This window comes from Aythya fuligula, chromosome 2 (assembly GCF_009819795.1).
Source record: "Aythya fuligula isolate bAytFul2 chromosome 2, bAytFul2.pri, whole genome shotgun sequence".
Classification (NCBI taxonomy): Eukaryota; Metazoa; Chordata; class Aves; order Anseriformes; family Anatidae; genus Aythya; species Aythya fuligula.
The window spans coordinates 41,640,550-41,664,233 of record NC_045560.1 but is presented as its reverse complement, the minus strand read 5'-3'; the positions used below and the strand labels follow the sequence as shown (position 1 = coordinate 41,664,233).

The 23,684-nt window shown below is 35.2% G+C and overlaps 1 protein-coding gene across 1 annotated transcript in view; it reads left to right on the top strand.

The window, feature by feature from the left end:
• The window catches only part of LOC116485385 (serine/threonine-protein kinase Nek10-like), a 51,292-nt gene that overhangs the window by 16,464 nt on the left and 11,144 nt on the right, over positions 1 to 23,684 (top strand). Inside the window, 9 exon segments of the mRNA XM_032180685.1 lie at positions 10,112 to 10,160; positions 11,721 to 11,758; positions 11,876 to 11,944; positions 11,947 to 12,009; positions 17,162 to 17,262; positions 19,930 to 20,040; positions 21,822 to 21,930; positions 23,348 to 23,400; positions 23,488 to 23,543. Coding sequence (XP_032036576.1) covers positions 10,112 to 10,160; positions 11,721 to 11,758; positions 11,876 to 11,944; positions 11,947 to 12,009; positions 17,162 to 17,262; positions 19,930 to 20,040; positions 21,822 to 21,930; positions 23,348 to 23,400; positions 23,488 to 23,543 — 649 coding nt within the window.

The window sequence follows — 23,684 nt, the reverse complement described above, 5'->3', positions numbered from 1 at the left end:
TCATCTCAGTAACAGGCATTACATGCATATGAATAAATGGAGTGCACTGTTAGAGGGTGTAAAAAAAAACTTGGTAGAGGCAAGCATTAGCTGTGCAGGTGAGTTCATTGAAAGGAACCACAGAAATGCTGAATAACTAGAATAAAATTAGGAAGTGATTATATGACAAAACACAGCAATCATTCTGCCTTTAGTTACTTGTGGCAATCAGTTAGGAAGGCATCAGCTATGTTGAGTGTTAAGTAATAGTTTTTGTATTATATTCAAATATGAAAAGGAAATTATATTCAAATATAAAAAAGAAAAAAGTTGTGACATCAGTAATCATAGAATCATAGAATATCCTGAGTTGGAAGGGACCCTTAAGGATCATCAAGTCCAACTCTTGACACCGCACAGGTCTACCCAAAAGTTCAGACCATGTGACTAAGTGCACGGTCCAATCTCTTCTTAAATTCAGACAGGCTCGGTGCAGTGACCACTTCCCTGGGGAGCCTGTTCCAGTGTGCAACCACCCTCTCTGTGAAGAACCCCCTCCTGATGTCAAGCCTAAATTTCCCCTGCCTCAGCTTAACCCCGTTCCCGCGGGTCCTGTCACTGGTGTTAATGGAGAAAAGGTCTCCTGCCTCTCAACACCCCCTTACGAGGAAGTTGTAGACTGTGATGAGGTCTCCCCTCAGCCTCCTCTTCTCCAGGCTGAACAGGCCCAGTGACCTCAGCCGTTCTTTGTACGTCTTCCCCTCCAGGCCTTTCACCATCTTCGTAGCCCTCCTCTGGACACTTTCCAACAGTTTCATGTCCTTTTTATACTGTGGTGCCCAGAACTGCACACAGTACTCGAGGTGAGGCCGCACCAGCGCAGAGTAGAGCGGGACAATCACCTCCCTTGACCTACTAGCGATGCCGTGCTTGATGCACCCCAGGACACGGTTGGCCCTCCTGGCTGCCAGGGCACACTGCTGGCTCATATTCAACTTGCTGTCTACCACGACCCCCAGATCCCTCTCTTCTAGGCTGCTCTCCAGCGTCTCATCGCCCAGTCTGTACGTGCATAGGCTGCCTGCTAAAATATGATCTATGGTGATCTAAGTATTAAATGGGATGGGATTCTGATCACATTAGAGGAAAACTAAAGAACATATTATACTAGAAAAAAAAAAAAAGCCATATTAGAACTAAAGAAATTCAAGATTTTTGTTTATACTATGAAGTTCTGACAGAAAATCTGTGGATCTTTTAAAATGGCCTTTTTAAATGTGAAGGTAATAAGATTAACAAATTTTATTGGTGCAAGGTTCCAGGCTTCAAAACCATAAGGTAATATTACTTAATCTGTTTGTAGTGCTACTCGCAAGCTAGATTTCCTTCAAATTTTGTTGCAGGTACGGAAAAACTTGACCGCTATTAATTGAACTGTCTAGCCGTTAGTTAAGAGCAACTAACTGATTTGATAATTCTGCTTATAATCTATTAACTTAATTTGCTATTTATAATTGGGTAGCCTGCCATTCTATAAATTGGATGACCTGTCGTAGCCAGCCTTGAGTTTCTTACCAACATTTAAAAAAATATATATATAAAATATTTATTTATTTCCTTTATTGCTCTTTTGTGCTAAGACAGTGACAGGATAAGGTTACCAGGTACAGAGAGGCATAGCCTGATGCTGGGAGGAGAATGCATAGGCAGAATCCCTTAAGGAACAGCAGCTGAAATATTCTGTTTTGGTGCTTATTTTGAAGAATAATACTTCATGTGTCACCCAGAAACTGAATTCTTTGTAAGCTAGTTCAGCAATGTTAAGAGACATTGGAAATCTCTGTGTGGTTTATTACTTGCCACACCCAATGTGTTACTGGTAATTATTTCCTTGTTCATTTTTCTTTATTAAGAACCAAGAACTAACGAATTATTCAACTTAGCAGAAAATACCAGAAATTACGCTTCGTTGGGTTAGAAACTGGCTGGATAGCTGGGCCCAAAGAGTCATGGTGAATGAAGTCAAATCCAGTTGGAGACTGGTCACTAGTGGCATTCCTCAGGGCTTGGTGCAGATCATCGATGATCTGAATGAGGGCATTGAGTGCACCCTCAGTAAGTTCGCAGATGACACCAAGTTAGGTGCGTGTGTCGATCTGCTCGAGGGTAGGAAGGCTCTGCAGGAGGATCTGGATAGGCTGCACCGATGGGCTGAGGTCAACTGCATGAAGTTCAACAAGGCCAAGTGCCGGGTCCTGCACCTGGGGCGCAATAACCCCAAGCAGAGCTACAGACTGAGAGATGAGTGGTTGGAAAGCTGCCTGGCAGAGAAGGACCTGGGAGTATTGGTTGATAGTCAGCTGAACATGAGCCAGCAGTGTGCTCAGGTGGCCAAGAAGGCCAACGGCATCCTGGCTCATATAAGAAGCAGTGTGGCCAGCAGGGCTAGGGAAGTGATCGTCCCCCTGTACTCAGCTCTGGTGAGGCCGCACCTCGAGTACTGTGTTCAGTTCTGGGCCCCTCACTACAAGAAGGACATCGAGGTGCTTGAGTGAGTCCAGAGAAGGGCGACGAAGCTGGTGAGGGGCCTGGAGAACAAGTCCTACGAGGAGCGGCTAAGGGAGCTGGGCTTGTTCAGCCTGGAGAAGAGGAGGCTCAGGGGCGACCTTATCGCTCTCTACAGGTACCTCAAGGGAGGCTGTAGCGAGGTGGGGGTTGGCCTGTTCTCCCACGTGCCTGGTGGCAGGACGAGGGGGAATGGGCTTAAGTTGCACCAGGGGAGTTTTAGGTTGGATGTTAGGAAGAACTTCTTTACTGAAAGGGTTGTGAGACATTGGAACAGGCTGCCCAGGGAAGCGGTGGAGTCACCATCCCTGGAGGTCTTTAAAAGACATTTAGATGTAGAGCTTAGGGATATGGTTTAGTGGAGGACTGTTAGTGTTAGGTCAGAGGTTGGACTCGATGATCTTGAGGTCTCTTCCAACCTAGAAATTCTGTGATTCTGTGATTCTGTGAATTCCATTGTTTTAATTAACTGGTTTTGACTGGGAAGATCCAACCAGTTCCTATTAATCCCAGTAAATTTAACCAGCATTGCCAGAAGTCATTGCACACTTTCCTCCAAGCAAATAAAGTTTAACTGATGTATAGGAACATCAAGATTGCTTTTTCAAAAAAAATAGTAACGTGGTCATACATTCTTAGATCATCTGTAGTTCTGTTGGATGTTGAAGTTAGTATTCAGTTATAATAAATGCCAGCAGATGTTTTTTCTTTCCATGGAAAAAGAAAAGATAAATTTTGAAAAATTATTATGAATTTCAGATATTTGGGTATTGCTTGGGTTATACTCCATTCATTGCTAATAAACATCTAACAGTATATTAATAATCAGCTATGATTTATCAAGCACATCAGCATTGCAGGGATAAATATGACCAACTTCTATCTAGCTAATTTGGAAACTGCTGTCATGAAAAAGAGAATTAAATTGCAGGTGTATTGATTTGGGTTTTGAAGGGGGCTGTCTCATCATGCTGCCATCATATCAATTTCTGAGAAAACAATCTGTAAATAAGGAAATATATCCCTCTAATTTAAAACTGGGTAATAATTTGTAAAAAGATGTCATGTGCTGTGCTGCTCAGTGGTACAGAAGCTGATATGCAGGTGAGTGTGAGTATAGCAGTGATTTGTTTTTTTATAGTCTACTAGTTGTAACAAAATTTCAGTAATTTTACATAACCTGTGCCTTTTTATTATAACTTAAGAAAGGGACTGTTGTTCTTAGTCTAGACAATGTCATTCCACAAGACCAATTTCTTTAACAATTCCTATGATTGCCAAATGCAGGATATATAGATTCTTCAGTAGTAGTTTCATGCTCCTTAAAATGATTAAGTCTACAGGATCAGATTATGCACATTTCAGATGCATAGAGGCAGTAGTGGAAGATGTAATCTTTTTTTTTTTTTTTTTTTTTTTTTTTTTTTTTTTTCCCCCTGAATCTTTATAATTTGAAATGATAGAGATGGACAGAGAATAAGGACACAGTCAAAAAGCAATGAAGAGTGATAGGATGAAAACAGCTTATTTGCATTTTTCTTATTTTAAAATTAAGAAGGTTCCCAAGTACACCTTAGCTTAGTCATATTTATTTTTATTTTTATTTTTTAATTTGTTTTTATTTACAGTGCAACTGTAAATTTCTGCTGGTAAAACCAAATAGCAGGAAAATGTGATCTCTCTTATGGCATAATAGTTCAGAAGTACTAGATGCCAGTTGCGTGAATGAGAATTTAAATGTTTACTCTATCTCTGGGAAACTTTTTGGAAAAGATTTTTCTGTTTTCTTGAATCATATTTACTTACACTGCAGCCAGAACAATGTAGTATCATAAATAATGCTTCAGAAAGGCAATAAAAGACTAGTTGTCTGCAAAATATGCTATCAGAAAACGCTGTTTTTTATATACTTGCCTTCTGACCTTCTTCATAACTAAAAGGTAAATACACTATAGGTATTTCAGAATTGCTCAGCTCCTAGCTTTTCATGAGGTGAAGAAGACTTAATGTCCTGTCATTCTGCTGGATCTTGCACGAGTTTTTCTATTACCTCATAGTGCTGTATCTGTGTCCAGTATTTGGAGGAATCTCTGATCTTGCATGACTTGACCAGTAAGAAAAGAAGTAGAGATTCAGGACTCTGTTTTCTTGCCAAAATTTCTGTAGTGTAATTGTAATGTAATTCAGGGTAACTATATAGGGAAGAGACAACAGATCTGCCAGAATATTACAGTGAAGTAACTCTAGAAACGTCTTCTGTGTCTGTCTTTAAACTTTTAGAAAAACAACTTGTTTACAAATTGACAGAACTTGAGTCTTGTGCCGGTAATGCCCAAAGCAGTTAAAAGTATGAAGTGCAATAACTGGGAACTTACAAAACTAGGATACTTTCAATAAATGAACTCTGCATGTGTGGTGGTTTTACTCGGGTAAGCAGCCGAGTTCCACCACGGCCACTCTCTCACTCCTCCTCCTCAAAGGAAAGGGGGAGAAAATATGACACAAAGGGCTCAAGGTTTGAGATAAAGGGGGAGATCGCTCAACAATTACCGTGATGGGCAAAACAGACTGAATAGGGAGATAGTAAGATTTATTGCCTATTACTAACAAGCTAGAGAAGTAAGAAACAAAGGAAAGAAACCAAAAACGTGTTTCCCCCATCCGCCCTCTTCCACCTCCTCAACCCGAGCAGCACAAGGGAACAGGGGAATGGGGGCTGCAGTCAGTCCCTAATGTTTCGTCTCCGCCGCTCCTTCATGGTCACTCTCTTTCCCTGCTCCATGTGGGGTCCCTCCCACGGGATGCCGTCCTTCGGGGGCTGCCCACAGGCAGCAGCTCTTCAAGCACTGCTCCCACACGGCTCCATACCACGTGGTCCATCCATCCCCCAGGAGCAAACTGCTCCAGCACAGGTCTCCCACAGACTGTAGCTGCCCCCAGACCCCTGCTCCCGTGTGGGCTCCTCTCCACGGGCTGCAGCTCCAGCCCGGGGCCTGCTCCTGTGGGGGCTCTCCATGGGCCGCAGCCTCCTCCAGGCCACATCCACCTGCTCCACCGGGGGCTCCTCCATGGGCTGCAGCGTGGAGATCTGCTCCATGTGGGACCCATGGGCTGCAGGGGGACAGCCTGCTCCACCAGGGGCCTCTCCACAGGCTGCAGGGGAACTGCTGCTGCGATCACCTCCTACCCTCCTGCTGCACTGACCTGGGGGTCTGCAGGGCTGCTTCTCACTGTTTTATTTTTTCCTTTTCTTAAATATACACTCACAGAGGGGTACAAACAACATCACTTATTGGCTTGGCTCTGGCCAACAGCAGGGCCCTTATCTAACATGAGGCAGCTTCTATATTGTTCTCACAGAAGCCACCCTTATGGGCACCTGCTACCAAAACCTTGCCACATAAACCTACTACAGCATGTTGTACGTAGCAAATAATGGGATTCTGAGTCAGGGTTATCACTTAGCTCCAGATTTATCTGTTTTTGAGAGCAACAGCAAACATACCAGGAAATACCCATTCAGTAATGGCACCTTCTGTCTGGAGCTAGTAGTTTCATTCACAATTTGGGTTTTCAGCAAAGTTCGCAGGAAGCTACCTTGTGTTTTGCAAGTTCTGTGATCACAGAGATTTTTATTATTATTCAGAGTGGTTGTAGTTGGTGTTGGATTTGATGATTTTAGAAGACACTGCTTCTTCAAGACATTACCCCTAAGACTCAGCCTAAGATACTCTTACATCTGCTGTACATGGTTCTTTAGGTTGTATAGAGAAAGCTTCAAGAATTTAGTTGAAAGTGATTATTGCATTAAGAAACTCAGAATTTGCACAATGAGCTGTCTGTGGAGAGTTTCAGAGATCTGAGTGTTTTGTAGGCTTGTTTTTCCCAGTTTACCTTTGTCCAGGGTTCAGATTTCTCTTGAGATCTTAATCTGATGTATGTGATTTTTTAGACATCAACTACATTAAAATCTGCCAAGTCCTGTTTTTCCTGTATGGTGCTTGAGATAAGCTTAAAATATGTTTATAGCAACTTCTGTTTGTTTACGTGTAGTCACTGCTAGTAAACTTATGCTGTTTGATCTGCAAACCAGATTAATGTTAAAGATATCCATTCCAGAGTACGGTGATTTAAAGGGCAGTTTACTAAGAGTATATCATATAAATAAAGGTAATTTGACGGGTAATTCATCCTGACAAGATTATTAAGCTGTCATTCAAAAAACAAAACCAAAAACAAACAAATAAAACCAACCAACCAAACAAACAAAAAACACTTTCTTTACTTCCATTTCATTCAAGGAGATAGACTGAAGTTGTCTGTAAATGTGAAATCTTGATTCAGTTTTGGTATCACCTTGACGAAACTTGAGTTTTTAGAGTTTTACTTATTTATTTATAGATACCAGTGAAGTGAAAGCTAAAGCAAAACTTTCTATCCTTCTAGGTTTTTCTGAACTCATATCACGTTCTAAGCTTTTTTCTTGAAGTTACATGGTTAGATGCCTGCAACAGAAAAACACTAAACACTAAAATGTATATTAGAATGTATCTCTATGATTTGCACTGATGCCAATGAATGCTATGATGTTAAACTGTTAGAAGTTACTTTAATTACATCAGCTATTAAAGGCTATAGTAGCAGCGAGAAAAATTCTTGATATCTCATTTGATTTATTCTAAAAAATCCTCAAGGAATCTGCATAGATCTATTCAGAATAAGGAGCCTTATGCTAATCAAGATCTTTGGATTTTGTACATCTTTCACGTTCCAACAAAGGTGGACACAAAACAGGAAAGACATAGAGCATTTATCTTTCATTTTCCATGAGATCATCTTGAACTTAATTAATTCCCTCTTGCAAGACATTTGAACACAACATACATTGCCTTGCTCTTCCCATTTATAGTAGAGGAGTAACAATGGTAAAAGAAAATATCCAGCTAAAACCCTGGGCTGAACATCAGGATCTACTGCGTGCTTCATGACTTCTGCTAGTTAACTTTCCTAAACATCTGTGTAGTAGTTTCTTACTCCCTGTTTGGCTTAGAGTGCTTAAAATAACTCTTACACACAAGACTATTACTAGAGTCATTAATGTTTGATGGGTGCAGGTATACACACATGAATATGCGTTATAATGGTTTTTAGATGTCTGAGTCTCCTTGTTGAAGAAATTATTCTGAAGCATTTTCATAGTATCTAATATAGACTCTCCCCGTTGAGTTGCTTGGTAGGTTTCTAACATAATAACAAGCTATAAAAATGTGGCTGAAGGGTGTTGGCTGTTGTTTAGTGATGTTCTGCAACGATTTCTTTTATTTATTTATTTATTTATTTATATTTCTTTTCACTTTAACATTAATAAGTATTTTCCTAATTTTAGCATATGAATCAGTAAATATTATATCTGTGCCATGTACAATGAGTGGTGAGACAGACTCTTTGGTGTGAAATACCATGCATTTGCAAATATACTCATAAGCTGTCAGATTTGCAAGTCAAATGTGGTGAGTCATCTTACTGATCAAGAACTGTTGGATATGAGCTCTTTACTGATAGAGAGACCGTTTCTTTGAAACAGCCAAAGGTTGTAGTATTTCAGATCCAATTTAGTACATAAATTCTTGTAAAGGGAAGCTGTTTTTAAAATTCCAGGAAACAGCTGTGTTCAGTCTTAGTTTTCTAGCCAAGTGTCTTCTGTTACAGATTTTCTCCCATAAATATTACATAAATATATTATATTCTTGGTTTATAGCAGAGTGCCTGAGACTGTAACTAAAAATCCTTATCCCAAGCAACATGGTTCAGGTTTGGTCAGAGCTTCTACTTTTATCTATCTATTATTGTGTCTGCAGCATACACAGCTAAAATATCTATTCCATGAATAGGTCCAATCATAACTTTTCAAAAGGCCTTTCTTGCTTTCTAGGCAGTGGACACTGCGTTTTCCTATCTATTTTTAAAAGTCAATTGAAATATCTTTGCATCTGTAAGGGACTGGTTTATTTGCATCAACTGCTCTTACAAAACTTACTTTTGGATTAATTACTACAGAGTTTCAAAGTCTGTTTTGCTATGCAGAACATTAGCAAGAAATAAGATACTATTTCTTTTTTTTTTTTTTTTAATTTATTTATTTCTGTCTATCTGTGTCTTCCTTTTAAGCAGACAGGTTTGGCCAAAATAAAAGATACATAATATGGGGGGAGTTTAAACTGAATTGTGTGGACAGATGCCAGCCTCCCCAGCCTCTTCCAAGTTTTTTTTTTTTTTTTTTTTTTTTTTTTATTCATGTTATGTCATGTCATGAATTTAATTCATGGATCTGAGAAAAGTAGGAAAGACAGAGGCACTGTATTTCAGAGCACAATTGAAAGTATGTTTGAAAACAAGGAAAAAAATTAAAAATCTCAGAAATGCGTTTGCTCTCTGAAAGTCCTCTGCTGTTGCTCTAGAACTAATATAACTACAGTAGGACTAATATAACTACAGTATACCAACAGCAGGAAAACTAGTGTAAGACTACGTAATCTTTATTTTATTAGCTAGTATTTGAGTGACTAGATGCTTCTGTTCTTGTTTTATAAAAACGTTTGTGATGTTACTAGTGTGGAAAATAATCTCATGTATGCAAGGATATGGGGTTTTGTATCAAAAATCAATGGTTGTATGGGAAAAATGAATTTCCTTATTTTACTAGTTAGACCTACGGTTAGATGAAATATCTTTTAATTTAAGCATATGTTTATTCCTTCCCTTTCAAAAAGCATGCATAGGAAATAGTGGTCTCAAGTCGAAATTAGCATGAAAGGAATGGCTTTGTAGGAATGTTTTAAGACCAGTGCTTAAGATGTCTGCTTAAGAAAAATGTTTGTATTAAGACAATGCTTTCCAAGTGCAATAAAAAATGAATAGCATCTACTATTACTCCTTGCTATTCATATTTTTTTGGCACTAGGCAATACATGATAAAAGTTCTGTTTCACTTTTTATTGTCAATTGGATGTTTGACCAATTACTGGTCATATACCTGTCTTCAGGGTCTTAAAATCAGTAGGATTATTAAAGAGGTAAGGTATTAGATATGTAATAGTTTGCAAAGTTGGCTAATAGAATGGTGCCAATAAAACTTTGGTAGAACAGGGTTCAGGACCTGTCAAAGAACAGGGTTCAACCTGTCAAAGGTCCTCTGAGAAACTGTGTAAATGTTCTAGCTTCTTATCCAGACTATAGACGTTGTTGTGGCTACAGTGGTAGCAGTGGTAGTTACTTAATGCTAATCCAGATAACATCTTTTGTGGGTATGCAGTCAGCATGTGTTATATGTTTCTGTGAAATTCTGAAGCTATTTAATAAAATGCTGCACAGGACTGAGACTAAATTGCAAGTGTATTTTTGACACATCAAACAGCAACTCCATATCCAAATGCGGATTTAGAGTTATTTACCATTTCTATTTAAAAGCTATTTTGACACCATATCTGGGAAATAGAAAGTATTATTATGTGTGTGTGTATATATATATCTATTTTATGCAGAGATAATGTTTATGGATTTGTTTCAGGTATAATTAAACAAAGTCTCAGTGCTTCTGAAAGACAACCTCAGATTAGGTAGGTATAATTTATGATTTTAATATAGATTATATAACTGACCATTGTTATGATCCGGTCATTTCACAACAGAACACCTGCACTATTTACCTCCATGAAACATTTCCTTACTCACCATTACAACTTCATTTTGTCTCAGCCAATGACAATCAATCTGTCTGAAGATATTATTTGAGGATGTTTGCACACAGAAACTTTATGTGAATAATTTAAGGACTAGCAGTAAACTGATAAAGGTTTAGAAGTGAACCTTGCTGTATCAGCTAAACTGACGTAAGCTGGTTAGACAAATTCTGGTTGTGCATTTTTAAGCAGCTATTTTTCCACAGAAAAATGTGCTTGCATGTTTGATGGTGTAGAGTAATATCATGACCCTTTGAACTCTTCTAGACATTCTGTATAACCTTAGATATCTATTTCTGAAATTCTGGAGTCCTGCTCATTACTTCTAAAACATAAATAAACCAAAAAATATAGCATGTTTTCCCTTATTCTCCTTCTAAAGGTCTTTTTTTTTTTTTTTTTTTTTTTTTCTGTAATTAATTAAGAAATGCCTCAAATGCATTCTTGATCAATCATTATTTTTTCTAATGTCTTTGACACTGCTTCTATTCATAGATTGTTCTTTATAGTTTAATTTCTGCTTTCCTTTCACATGTGAAAAAATCCAAAAATGACTTGTTTTCATCTGCCTTCTGATTTTTTCCCCCTTACCTTTAACTTAATTAGGTTAGCATTTATAATACTGGCATTGATTCCTCTCCTGTTTCCTTAGTCCCTGTTTGATTCAGCTTTTATTTAAAGAATATTACTGAAACAGCTCTTACTAAGCTGTTTTAGTGACATCTTCGAAATCACAGTCCCTCAATTTCCTTGTTCTTAGTTGTTCTTAGCATATCACCATCCTGTCTGTCACTTACTGCTCACTAGCTTTCCAGCTTTAGCCCCTGCTGAAGTCAGTAACGGCAGACTCCTAACGGTTGTATGCCGAAACAAACACCTTTGTTTTTATTCCATCTCTGCCCCTCACGCAAACATTAGCAAAACTATCATCTTATCCTTCATAACTTCTCATTAAAACTTTCATTTTCCTCACTACTTAAAAAGTAAGTAAAAATTATTGCCAGGGAGGGTTGTTGAGGCTACTGGCCATCAGGACATCATATCTGTTCTTTCAGTTTTCCATTTGTCTGTATCCATTTGTTGTTGCTTATATCAGCTAATGAAATCTTCAGGCTGGGACAGTGTATTAAGTATAGCTATAAAAAACATATGGGATTATATTTCTGGCATTGAGATAATGTTCTGCTAATGATCTAATATTATTCTTTTATTATTATTATAATTAATTTTAATGTTTACCACTTTGGACATGTAGAGTAAACCAGACTTATGAACACACAGTTATAAACTAGTGAATCCAGACAGGCTTTGTTTAGAGGAAATGTGAGAACAAGTCAGGGAATTATAATATTTTCGCTACAGCATCTGATGCCAAATGTAACTATAACTACTCTATTTTGTTTTGATTCATTTTATTTTGTTTTGCTTTAATAATAGAGATTATATTGAAGGCCTGGGATCAAGACTGCGACCAGGTAACTTTGTGCCTGTGATAGAATCAAAGTTTAGCTGAAATTGAACTTAATAGTTTCCAAGTTTTTAAACCATATTTTCCTGTTACATATACAATGTCTCCTCTTTCATTTCCTCCTCTTTGCTGCCTTTTAATCTGATCTTGTTAGTGCCTCTACTCATGTGCAAGGCCCACATTAAGATAATTCACCAGTGGCAAGGTGGTAGTTTCATAGCCTTCCAGTTGCAGTTCTTTGCAATATGAAAAATCATGGTATTATCTAATCAGTGTATTTTAAAATTATAGAAAAGCAGAGAATTGCATTCCAGATACAAATATGTTGTCTGATGAATCATGGAATGTTTAAAAAATATAAATTCCAATAGTAAATCAGTATGACCTCATTTTAGTGTTCATTGTCTTAGCTCTAACGTTCACTCTCTTACCTCTGTTTCTACTGGATGCAATGGGAATTGCTCCTATAAAAGGAATATTTCTTAGAGGTCTTGTAAATTATGGAGTATTTATACATCACTGATTAAACAAGTTTTGCATTGGTGATACTTTTCTCTCCTACTGAGAAGGTTCAGATATTGTAAGCTGCGACTTCAGAATACTTAACGTTGTCTGAATTAAATAATAGTTGAAAGAAAAATATTTTGAGCAGTTGGAATATTGATCATCATAAAAACACAACTGTGTGTGTATACTAACTTATTTCACAGCTTTTTGATATAAAAGTTGCATTAGAAATTTTAATTATGCAGTAAAAATACATTTTTTTCCTCAAATTTTCAGAACTTTTCAGGGCTATTTACTAATAAGTGCCATTATAATAGCAACACACACTTTAAACGAACTATCCAGCCATAATGCATCAGAGCTATAGTGATCTGCAGACAAACACATTAGCCTTTGCAAATAATTTTGGTTCTGTGGGTCATTTAAGCAATTTTGATATCTTTTGTCAGTAATGTTTTATTCTTGAGAAAAACAGTGTAATTTGTGTAAGGTCTAACCCGAGAAGAAAAGGGCACTTGATGGTGCCTTTTCTTCGGGAAGTAGACATATTTAAAATAAAATCTACTGTTATGTTAAATGGTTTGAAGAAAATTTATTGATTTATTGGGATCCTCCAAGGTACTTGAAAGTTTGCTGTTATGCTCCTAAAAGTTTTGATCACTGACCTATTCACACACATCCTTTCATTGCTCAAATAATGTTATTCCTATTTATTTGAAAACAACAACAAAACAACAACAGTAGAGTTGTCTGGAGTAAATGGATTTTCTGGGAACTCCTGAAGTTCCTAGCTGAACTGGGGTTTCTAGATGTCCTTGAAACACATAGACATTATCTGTATTTTAAGTATTGAAACTGGTCCACCTAGACTTGTAAGTCGTACTGTTGTTGATGTACTAGAAAAGAGACAAAGCACTATACCCTGAATAACAGAAAAATCAATGTTAGGTCCTGCTCAGTCTTTTATGTTTATCATTCTAAGCATATTTTTCTTCAGGAAAAAAATAAAATAAACACCATCTAAGAGATGAAAAAGAAAGGAGACTGATTTACATGCATTTATTTTTTAATAAAAGTCATTAACAACAAAGAAGTCAAATACCACAGGACAGGGACCGGTCAAAAAGGTAGTATGTTGAGGAAATAATGTTTTAATCACTGTCCTAACAAAACCTGAAGATTCCTAGGTTATAATGGCAAGACCATGCTATTTGTTTTAGGATTTGATCTATCAGTGTTGAAATGGTTAGTGGAGAGGTGACAATGAGATGAACAGAGCTATACAGAAATTGTTCTTCTCATGGTACATCATGTTTTAGATCATTATAGCATGGCTTTCACTGTCACCTTGAGCAGAAAGACCAAGGTAAATTCTTCCTTAAGTAGCTCAAGGGAAAAGCTCTCTTTTTCTCATTGGTTATTAAGAGGAGTCTTTGGAAAAAAATGTTAAACTGAATTCCTCTCTCAACCTATCTGCCAAAAGGCATTGCCACAAAAGATCTGACAATAGCAATGATGTCATTATCTTCCTGATCCTACCAGAAATGTGTTTCTGTCATAGAGAATGATATTTTCTATAATTCTTTAGTTTCTGCTAGGTTGCAGCTCAGATCTGGTTAGTTAATTCCTCACCCTTTCAGTGGAATTTTCATTCTTGTTACTGGATCACTTAAAAAAAAAAAAAAAAAAGTTTAGGTAGATATAAATGTGTACATACGACTGTGATCTTCAGGGTATTTCTGCATGAGAAATTTTTAGAATTTTGTATTTAAATTAGCCTCTGCAACATGGTTTATTGATAACTGGATTTAAAAGTGATACAGGGCTGCTGGCTGTTCAATACATGGACCTAAGCTTTTTCCTTAGTTTCCAGAACTAATACTCAACTTAGAAAGATAATTTTGTTAACTGGTGCTCTTTAGTGAGACAGTAAGTGTTTTAGAGTGGCAATCTACTGATAAACTTGTGCTTAATCTCTAGAAATGATAGTGTGTATGACAAATATACAATATCAAAATCATAATTAATGATTGATTTACGACATAAAAAATAAAAATTAAAGAACCTGATTTGGTTTTGGCTCCATATTTTTTCTCAGCATGCATAGCATGATAGAGGGGAGCACTAAATAAATAACAACCAAGGTGTTCATTTTTTAAAAATTATATTTATATATATATATTTAAATATATATATAAATATTTATATTTTCATTTATATATATATAAATATATATTTATATTTAAAATCTGATGTTTTGTAAATCGTTCATTTTGAATTACAGATTGTATCTATTTGTATGTCCTAATTCTGTTAAATGATCTAAAGCTTGATCAGCAGTATTCTTCTGCTGGTTCATATCACACATATTCTTCCATACCGCATGCATCAATTCTTACACCTTTTTTGTTCACAAATTAAAAATTAACAATGCTCTTTAACTAACAAAATATAGCGTACCTTCTAGGTGTAACTTCCACAAATCAACACTGAGTTAATTGAGTGTGCTTTGTAAATGTTAAATAATGCTAACTTTTTTCAAGTGGTCAAGTGAATTTGGTTTTGATTTTTAGCAAGATGCCTATGGCAAGTATTTATCAAATATCTCATTGTATATGTCAGGAAACACATCATGTGGATATTAGACATTACTTTGTAGTAAAATAGGGTAGTTTTGCTTTAGAAAAAGAACACACAGTCTTTTAATTGCCAGAAGCTATTCAAGAAAAAGAGTGTATCTACAACAGATGAGAATATCTGTACCAAATTCTGGATAACAAAGTTCATATTGAATTTAAATAGTTTTTTGTGACAAGTCCCAAATAAACTTTCACTTCCAACTTTAGTTTTCAATTTTTGCTTACAATAACTAAATATTTTCACATTATTGATATATATATTTTTATCTGATCTTAACAAAGAGCAGTAAATTAAGAGGTTAAAATAACTGTGACATGAAATTTGTTTTGTTGAAAGAAAAGTGTAACTTTTCATGCATGACTTATTTTGCAGTGCTTTTGTGAATGAAAACTATGCATTATGTACAAAGATTTGCTTGACAGAGAATGGTAGTCTAGCTTTAGTGGAAGAGAAAGGTTTCTACCAACTTACTATTTTTGTGAAATGAGAAAAGAAAATTCAGCCTTTTTCCTCCTTGTCATGATAATTAATTTACAATTATCTAAATAAAATCTACAATAATTCAATACAAGTGATTTGAGGAAACCAAGTGTTTGAAGTACCACAGTATACGTAATTCTAAGGTCATATTTTTCCTTTGAATTCAAAACTAACTGTATTCTTTACTTTAGAGTTTATACTACAAAATGGATGCTATTTTTCTTAGAAAAGATCACATTTGGATACATAATAAAATAGTTAAGCAATCAGATATAAGCCTATGTGTGCACTGTTTGTGAATGTGTATTTATACCTATTGTTTGAAGAGGTAATAGCTAAAGGAAATGCTCAAATAAAATGTGAGAAAAAAATAAAGTACTTTTTTTGGAATATCTGTTTCAGAGGAAAAATTAGAAACAACTTTTTTTAGCAATCTTTTCTCAAAGAAGTTTCTCCACCTTCTTGATCTTGTATTAATTAGGCAATGAGTATTTTATCTTCTGATAGGTCTAGTGTACAAAGCTACTGGTAATGTTAATACCTAGAGAAATTATAATGTCTGCAGATATATTGAGAGACAGAATACCTTGCAAACATGATAAAATACTAAAATACTAAATTTGGCAGGAATTATCCTCTGTCTTCAAATGGGCCAACTTTATATCCCATGTCAGAGCATAAAATTTTAGTTGTATATGTAATGTGCAAACTCGTAATTAAATGTTTACATACATGAAAATTGAATCTGTATTAATATTTTCTGATTTGCTCAACCCCATTTTGCTGTTTGCTTAGCTCCATACATTTTTCTATCAATACCTAACTAGTTTTGCACTTGCAAGTTTTAAAAACCCAATTTTCCTTTTTATTCACAAGTCAACACTACTCCTTTTATGGAATTTACAAGTGAAAGCAGTATGTAGTCTGTAATACAGATCGATTGTCTGCATTCTTTCTTTTGTGGGAGGAGGCTTTAATCTTTGCTTGGAATTGATGATCTTGTATTCTAACCATGAGACATTCCACTTTTGTTTCATGATGATGACATTTTGATCATGGAGAATGCTTATAATAGGTCCCTTCCACAGACTTCATCGATAGATTCCTCCCTTTAGATAGGGTGGTCTCTGTTAGGGAGGAACTTCTTACAAAGAACAGAAACCACTAATTTTCCAATGTAAAATAGAGCAGACACGGAAAATTTATAGCTCCTTGCATTTTTTTTATTTATTTTATTTTTCTCTCAAAACACGATCTTACTAGATGTTGAAAATGAGTAGTAGTTGTGATAAAGCAACACACACCACTACATTTTTTTTTTCTCCAAATTGTCCACATAAAACATTCTTATTGGAATTTTTAGGGTAAAAAGTGAATTAACTTTACAACATCAACATACGTAAATAAATAAAAATGTGACTTAGTATGTGGAATAATTTTTTTCAGTTAAAATAAGAAAAATCTGTTTATTGTGTGTCTTTATGAATAAATGTAGAAAAATGTTTATGTTTAGTGAGGTATATTAATATTTAATCTCCGAGTAAGTGAATCAGAGAGAGGTTTTTTCTTTGGAAGTCCATTATTAATTCCATTATATAAACTTAAAAATTATTAAATTAGCCTGCTCCCTCCCCTTTTTTATGTTGTTCCCAACACTATTGGAAAATCAAGTCATGCATAATAAAAACGGAATATTTCCATCTACAGATTTTAAGCAGTGCACATGTTTAATATATAAAGGCAACAAAATGAGCTGTCCTGATTTTAGTGTTGTCATCTACAGCATCGACAGGAATTGCTGTATCACAAAGGAAGGTGCGTCAGATCAGTGACCCTGTTCAGCAGATTCTTATTCAGCTCCACAAAATTATCTTCATCACTCAAGTATGCATTACCGTTTCTTCTGACATTCTATCCATTTTAGTTATTTGCTGTTGTCAAAAAGATGATACTGCAAAGTACTGCTAATTTAGTTGCTGTTCTTTAAAAACAACAGAACTTGACATTTTTGCAGATGGCAGGATGTTTTAAAAATATATCATTTAAATAAAGACTAACCTTGAATATTAGTGTGTGGAGGATGGCAATAATTGAGTCATAAAAAAAAATCATTGGTTCACCTCAGAAAAATAGATTGTACTGTAATTTATTTTTATAACATTTTGTCATGTTAGCAATATGGATATTTTAGGTGACTACTGTATATTGATGTGAAGAGCACATAAAATTCTTTCCACTATATTAATATTTTCTAAGTAATAATTTCTATTATCAATACGTAGTAATAATTTCTTAGGATTTCTAGTGCAATAGTTCTTACCCTGAATATTGTAATTCAAATATTTTGAAAAGTCAATACAGTGTTTTTTTTACAAACTTCAGAATTATTTTAAAATTAATTTTGAACGTTTCATGGTGAATTCCAAAACAAAAATGGAGGTGGTTATAAATATGCACTGAACTCTCAACTAAAAATACAATAGTAGACTTTTTGTACTCCAGAAAGATGACTGGCATTCAGTTATTTGCAAAATTTGTCGTCATTAAAAAAAAAACCAAACACATCATTTTGCTGTCTAAAATGAAAAGTTTATGCTTAGGAAATCACATATATCACATCAGGGGATTTCAGATTGCAGAGCCAAATTTATATGAATTTGTTTAAAACATAATAACGTAACTAAATTAGGAGCATTTTACATGTCTTAAGCATTTTTGTTATTGTTTTGAGACTGTCAAATATATTGAAACAGGTAAAACAGGAAATCAATTCTCATGAACAAAGAAAAAATGGTTATTTAAAATAACTGGAGTTGGAATAATTTACTGCATTACTAAGCCCTTTGCTTGGTAACAGAAATGAGGAAGTTTAGTCTTTCTGTGCTATATTACAAGTGTGTCCAAGATGCTTATTAGTGAACCTACCCTCTATGGTGAAGAAAGGTTTCTCAAGTGGCCTACTAGTTAGTGCTAGTTCTCATAAGTGAGAGCTAACAACAACATAGACTTGCTTGAAATTGGCCATTGAACAACTTTGATGCTTTCAGTGTCAGTTGATCTCAGAATGAGAAGGCAGAGAAACCAGAGTCCACATCTGTACTTGGTCACTGTGCAACATGCTTCTCTTGTACTTGGTTATATTCTTGCAAATCTATGGTAGAATATATATATATATATATATATATATATATATATATATATATATACACACACATATATATATATTATTAATATATAATTGTTTCCTACAATTCTCTATTACATATTTCAGCTGACAATTTGAAACTGAACTTTACAAGGGAGAGTTCTTTGCTGTTAGGTCTTGGCAGGCAAAGCAGCCTTCCCAATCCAGTTTCCATGGGAACAAGAGTTGGACTGATTTGTTGGAAAATAATGTAAGAGGAAGCTTTTAAAAAGCTTTATGGCCATTTTTTAAAAAACTGATCTGACATCTGATTTCATTAAAACAGAACTTAAAATTGAACAGTAGTGCCTGAGGCAACTCTGAGTTTCTCATGCAGTGGATTTGTCCTTTATCACTGTTGCTTCAGAATATCCCAGTATGTCCATGGTACATTAACTGCACATAGTTCATTGCAGTGGCATGTAGTTTATGGAGTGTCTTGCAGGCCTTTCCTAAGGCATCATTTTTTCCTCATATATAGGCCAATGAATGTTCAACATCTAACTTAAAGCATACGTGTAAGGTCTCATCTGCACAAAAACACAGTAGCATCTATCTGTAACAGACAGCTGTATGCAGCCAGCTGTCTAATGAAGTCGTTTAATGCTTACGATTTAACCTTGCCCTTAGTTTGCCAGAGCAAATCAGGAGTGTCTCCTGTGAAGCCAATACAGCTGTTCCAGATTGATAGCCATCTTAGAACATTAGGTTGTATCAAAGGGAACAAAATCTTTAAAAAGTATACTGTGATAGTGTTTTGAATATGAATCATTAATGGTGAAAGCTTCCTTGCATAGTCAAGAACCTTACAGAATTCAGTGGAGTGGGACTTTGTGAATTTACATTATTGATATGATTGTAAAGAGTATACTAAATAATAGAAAATAATTTTCACAAACGCTGTCTGCGGATATAATAAACTATACAGAAACAGTGTAGGAGATGGTTTCCAAAGGGTGGTACATACCAAAGAGTGGTCATCAAAGAGAGGTGACAGATGTGACTGTCAATATGACTGCCGCTACCAACAGCTGAAGCTTTACATTTACTCATAAAATCATTTAAAAATGATTTTATAATCAGGGAGGCAAATCTAGTATTAATCATACTAGGCTTAATATAATGATTTTTCAAGGTTAGAGGGACTTGCATGATCTGCCAAGCCTAACAGAATGGGTAAACTAAGAAAGATTACTATAATATGTCATTAAATCAGGTTTTGTACTGTTGTCTGTCACCATGCTATGAAACATTAATGTTTCTTTTTGCAATGTAGCTACTTTTTTCAGTAATGGTACTGCTGATTAGGCGATCTTTAGGGAGCTGTAATTGAGTGGTGAAAACGTTTGTTTCTCTGTGTTGCATAGCTTCCTCCAGCTTTGCAGTGCAACTTGAAAAGGAGAGTCATTGAAAGATTCAAGAAGTCCCTCTTCAGTCAGCACAGCAATCCTTACAATCTGAAATCAGAAATGAAAAAGGTGCAGTACATCAATTACCATATTTCAAGTTTGTCTCTGATCGTTACAACATGTATTGTAAATGAAGAGGGCCAGCAAAAACAAAATTAATCTCATTAGAGCTCAGAAAGCAAAGAGGAAGGAAAATGTAACATTTTTTTTTTTTTTGTGGCAAAAGCTAATAAAAATAATATAAGCTCTTAATTTATATAAGCTCTTCATAATTTATTATTAGATTGCCAATATTATTCATATTATGGAATGTCTTTCTACTTGAACTATGAGCTTTCATAAAGCACATAAACTGCCCAGAGTATCTTGAATATTGAATACGTTGTCCCATAATGGTGTAGTATCAGCAACAGTTTAGAATCCTCAGTTTAAAAATACTGCAGATTTGCAAAAATTGCATGGCTGAAGAACCATGCCTGTATCCAATGACATGCTAGACATTTTCCAAACAGGAAAGAGCTAGTGACTAAAATTCCTACCCAAAGCATTCCATGATTCTATGAAATCAGAATTTCTAAGTGTTCCTTCAAAATATCCTGAGACGACTGTAGTCAGCAGAGCATCTGAAAATAGACATCTGTGTACTGTGGGAGACTGTGGAACTATTTCATTTTTTTAATTGATGACAAAGCAATTATTAGATATGTTGCTGTATATAAAATTTGGTGACAAGGATAATTGCTTACCATTCACTTCAGATGTGAGACATAATACCCCTTTCTAACCTAATTTGCTTGTCACCTGTTTGCACTGAATTGTGGAATATTCCAAGTCATTGTTACAGAATTTATTCACCCCAATTACTAAATCTGCTCGCTACTTTTGTATTAAGTTATCTGAAGTGCTTAAGCTCCGTGGAGTGCCTATATAATGTTTACATTGTTGTGCATTTGAAAGATAGTTAAAGATGCTTCTTAGAGCCATCAGTTTCATGCAAATTTGCTATTCTGTAAATCAACCTGGGATTTACATTAAACAAGTCCCATATTTCAGTCATAAAATTAAATCTAAGGAAATGTTTTCTATTAATGTATTGAGTGGATGTTTCCAGGAAAGGGTGCCCAAAAATATGAGAAGAAAAAGGAAGTATTTGTTAGAAAATTAATCTAATTTTCAATTGCCTAGAAATAATGGAACCTATTTATTTATGAATGTATAAATGCTCTCAACTGTAAAATTGTTAGCTTCAAAACTATTGAATTTGTGACCGAAGAAAATGGAAGAAAAACACTATTTAAAAAGTAAATGATAGTAAATTGAAGATGTTTGAAATGCTGACTGCAATTCTGGGTATTTATACCTCAAAGGAAATAGAAAGCAGCAAAAAGTACAGTTAGAAGGATGGGGAACTGATAAGCATTAGTGAATAAATAGGACATATTTTAAGTCAGTAAGAACAAATACATTTTGAGAATTTTACAAAAATCACCACTATAACTATGCTGGGAAACATGAAATGAATTTGGAAGTAACAAAGTGCTTTATACAAAGTGCAGGTTGACAGATTGCAGTGTTCACTAAGTGACTTGGGGGAGAAGGTAGAACATTCATAATTGTGTTCACTACTTTTTCATTAATCTAAAATGTATTGAAATCTCCTTTGACTTCTGATAGTTTGGGAAACACAGAAAGAGGCAGACTGCCTGTCTCAGATTTACATAGGAAAGGGTAGACTGCTTTACAGAAGTCTGATGTGTTGGCAAAAAGGAAGTGTGGAGATTTCAGGTGTCCTTTGCTTCTCTCTTTCTTTCTATCTTGCTCTCTCTCTCTCTCTTTTTCTTCTCCCCTAGCTGCTCCAAGGTTCTCCTGAACTGATTGAGCCCAACATCTTTACAGCAGATTGGTGTGCGGTACTTCTCTCATCAGCTGCAAATACATTAGCACCAGATGATAGAAAAGGTAACAAAACAACAGAATATTGGTAGTGGCATATGTTTCTCTAATAAAGGATATTGGACTGAAGTAGAAAGAATTCCTGCTCTGATCTAAAAGCTATCTATAGAGACAGGAAAGTTGTTGACTATACGAATTTTCTGATCATTTTTTTTTCCCTATGTGTATGTTAGTTTGTTTTTCGATTGTTGGTGAGGTAAGTAGTTTACCATTGTGGAACATTCTACTAAGTTCAGAGAGTATATTTTGAAATTAAAAAGAAATAGCAAAGATACAAATAACACATGGTTCAACCACGAAAATTAACAGAAATTTTTGTCACTGAAAACGTCCTGCTTAGGATTTGCCTGTCTTTTCATGTGATTTTTAAACAAATTCTATTTAAACCCTTTGTTGTTCTGTCACATTTAAACTAGTAATCCTGACATGAGACAATTACCTATCTGAATCAAACCCTAGAAACTTGGAGAGAAATGTACGTGCTATACTACACCTTTATAGTGTAAAGAGTGTACATATACTTTAGAAAATAAATAGAGCCAAATACAATTCGGACTAGAATTACTCATTGATAGGTCATTAAGTCAAACCTACTATCACAGGCAGCATCCAAGGTGGGGAGCCATAATTCCTAGTTCAGAGACTTCTGTCATTTGCCTCTTTGTGCAATACAGCTAAGAAAATATTGAAGGAGCCTAAGGGAAATGCACAACTTGCATTTTGTCATCGGTGCCATTTCCATTCTTCTAAATGCAGAAAAAAATATGGCTGCAATTCATAAACTAGAGGACATAGTATGGTTAAAAACTGTTGTTCCGGAAAGAAGGGTAAGAAACCTTGGTTTTGCTGGCCTCTGTGTTGAAATTGGCATATAAATTCCACAGATTATTGTAAAAGTAAAGAATAATACTAGGTGTTGAGTGTGACATTTGGATAAGAAACAAATCCCTAACAGTCGCTTAACTTATGAACTTTATTTTGTTCTTAAAAGAAAAAAAGCAAATTGATTAGGTGTTCAATATTGGTAATTTTTGATTCTCTTAACATGCAAACAATACTTTTGTCCTCACAGTTTGCTGCTGCAAGTGTACCCTTTTTACTGCAAGTAAACTGCAAGTGGGGAAGAATAAGTTACATAGCTATGTTCTTTTACATTAAATATATATATATATATTTAAATTAATATTTTTTCATCAGTTATCACATTTTATAATGTGATAACATCTTGTGACTCAAATGTTCATGGAATACCTTAAGATCCCTTCTGCTTTTGCCAAGGGGTCATTGTGATCAGTGGAATAAACTGCTGATAACCTAAATTAACAATCATCTGACATGTCATTAGAGAACTGCTAAAAAAAAATAATGAAGAACCATAAACTCCAGATTCAGTAGTATAAAATTACATGCCTCTTATTTTAAGGTATTGTTGGCACTTCTGACATAGCAGAAGGGATGACATATGAACAGTTGCAGGTAAGCTTTATATATATATATGTATTAATGTATTTTATTGCTTTTAATAAAGGTAATTTACTGAAATTAATTTCTTTTAATTTGTAGACCATAATTGAAGAGATTCTAGAGGAAAGTAGTTATTACAATTTCTCTTCAAACAGGTGAGTCTGAGTGTACAATTTGAAAAGAAAAAGTTAAGATGTGCTAAAAGTTAACATATCATCTACCTGTTTGAATGATTGCAATTTCAGTTGAAAGTTAGTGCAATGCATCGTTATTATAATACATGGATGCATAGACTG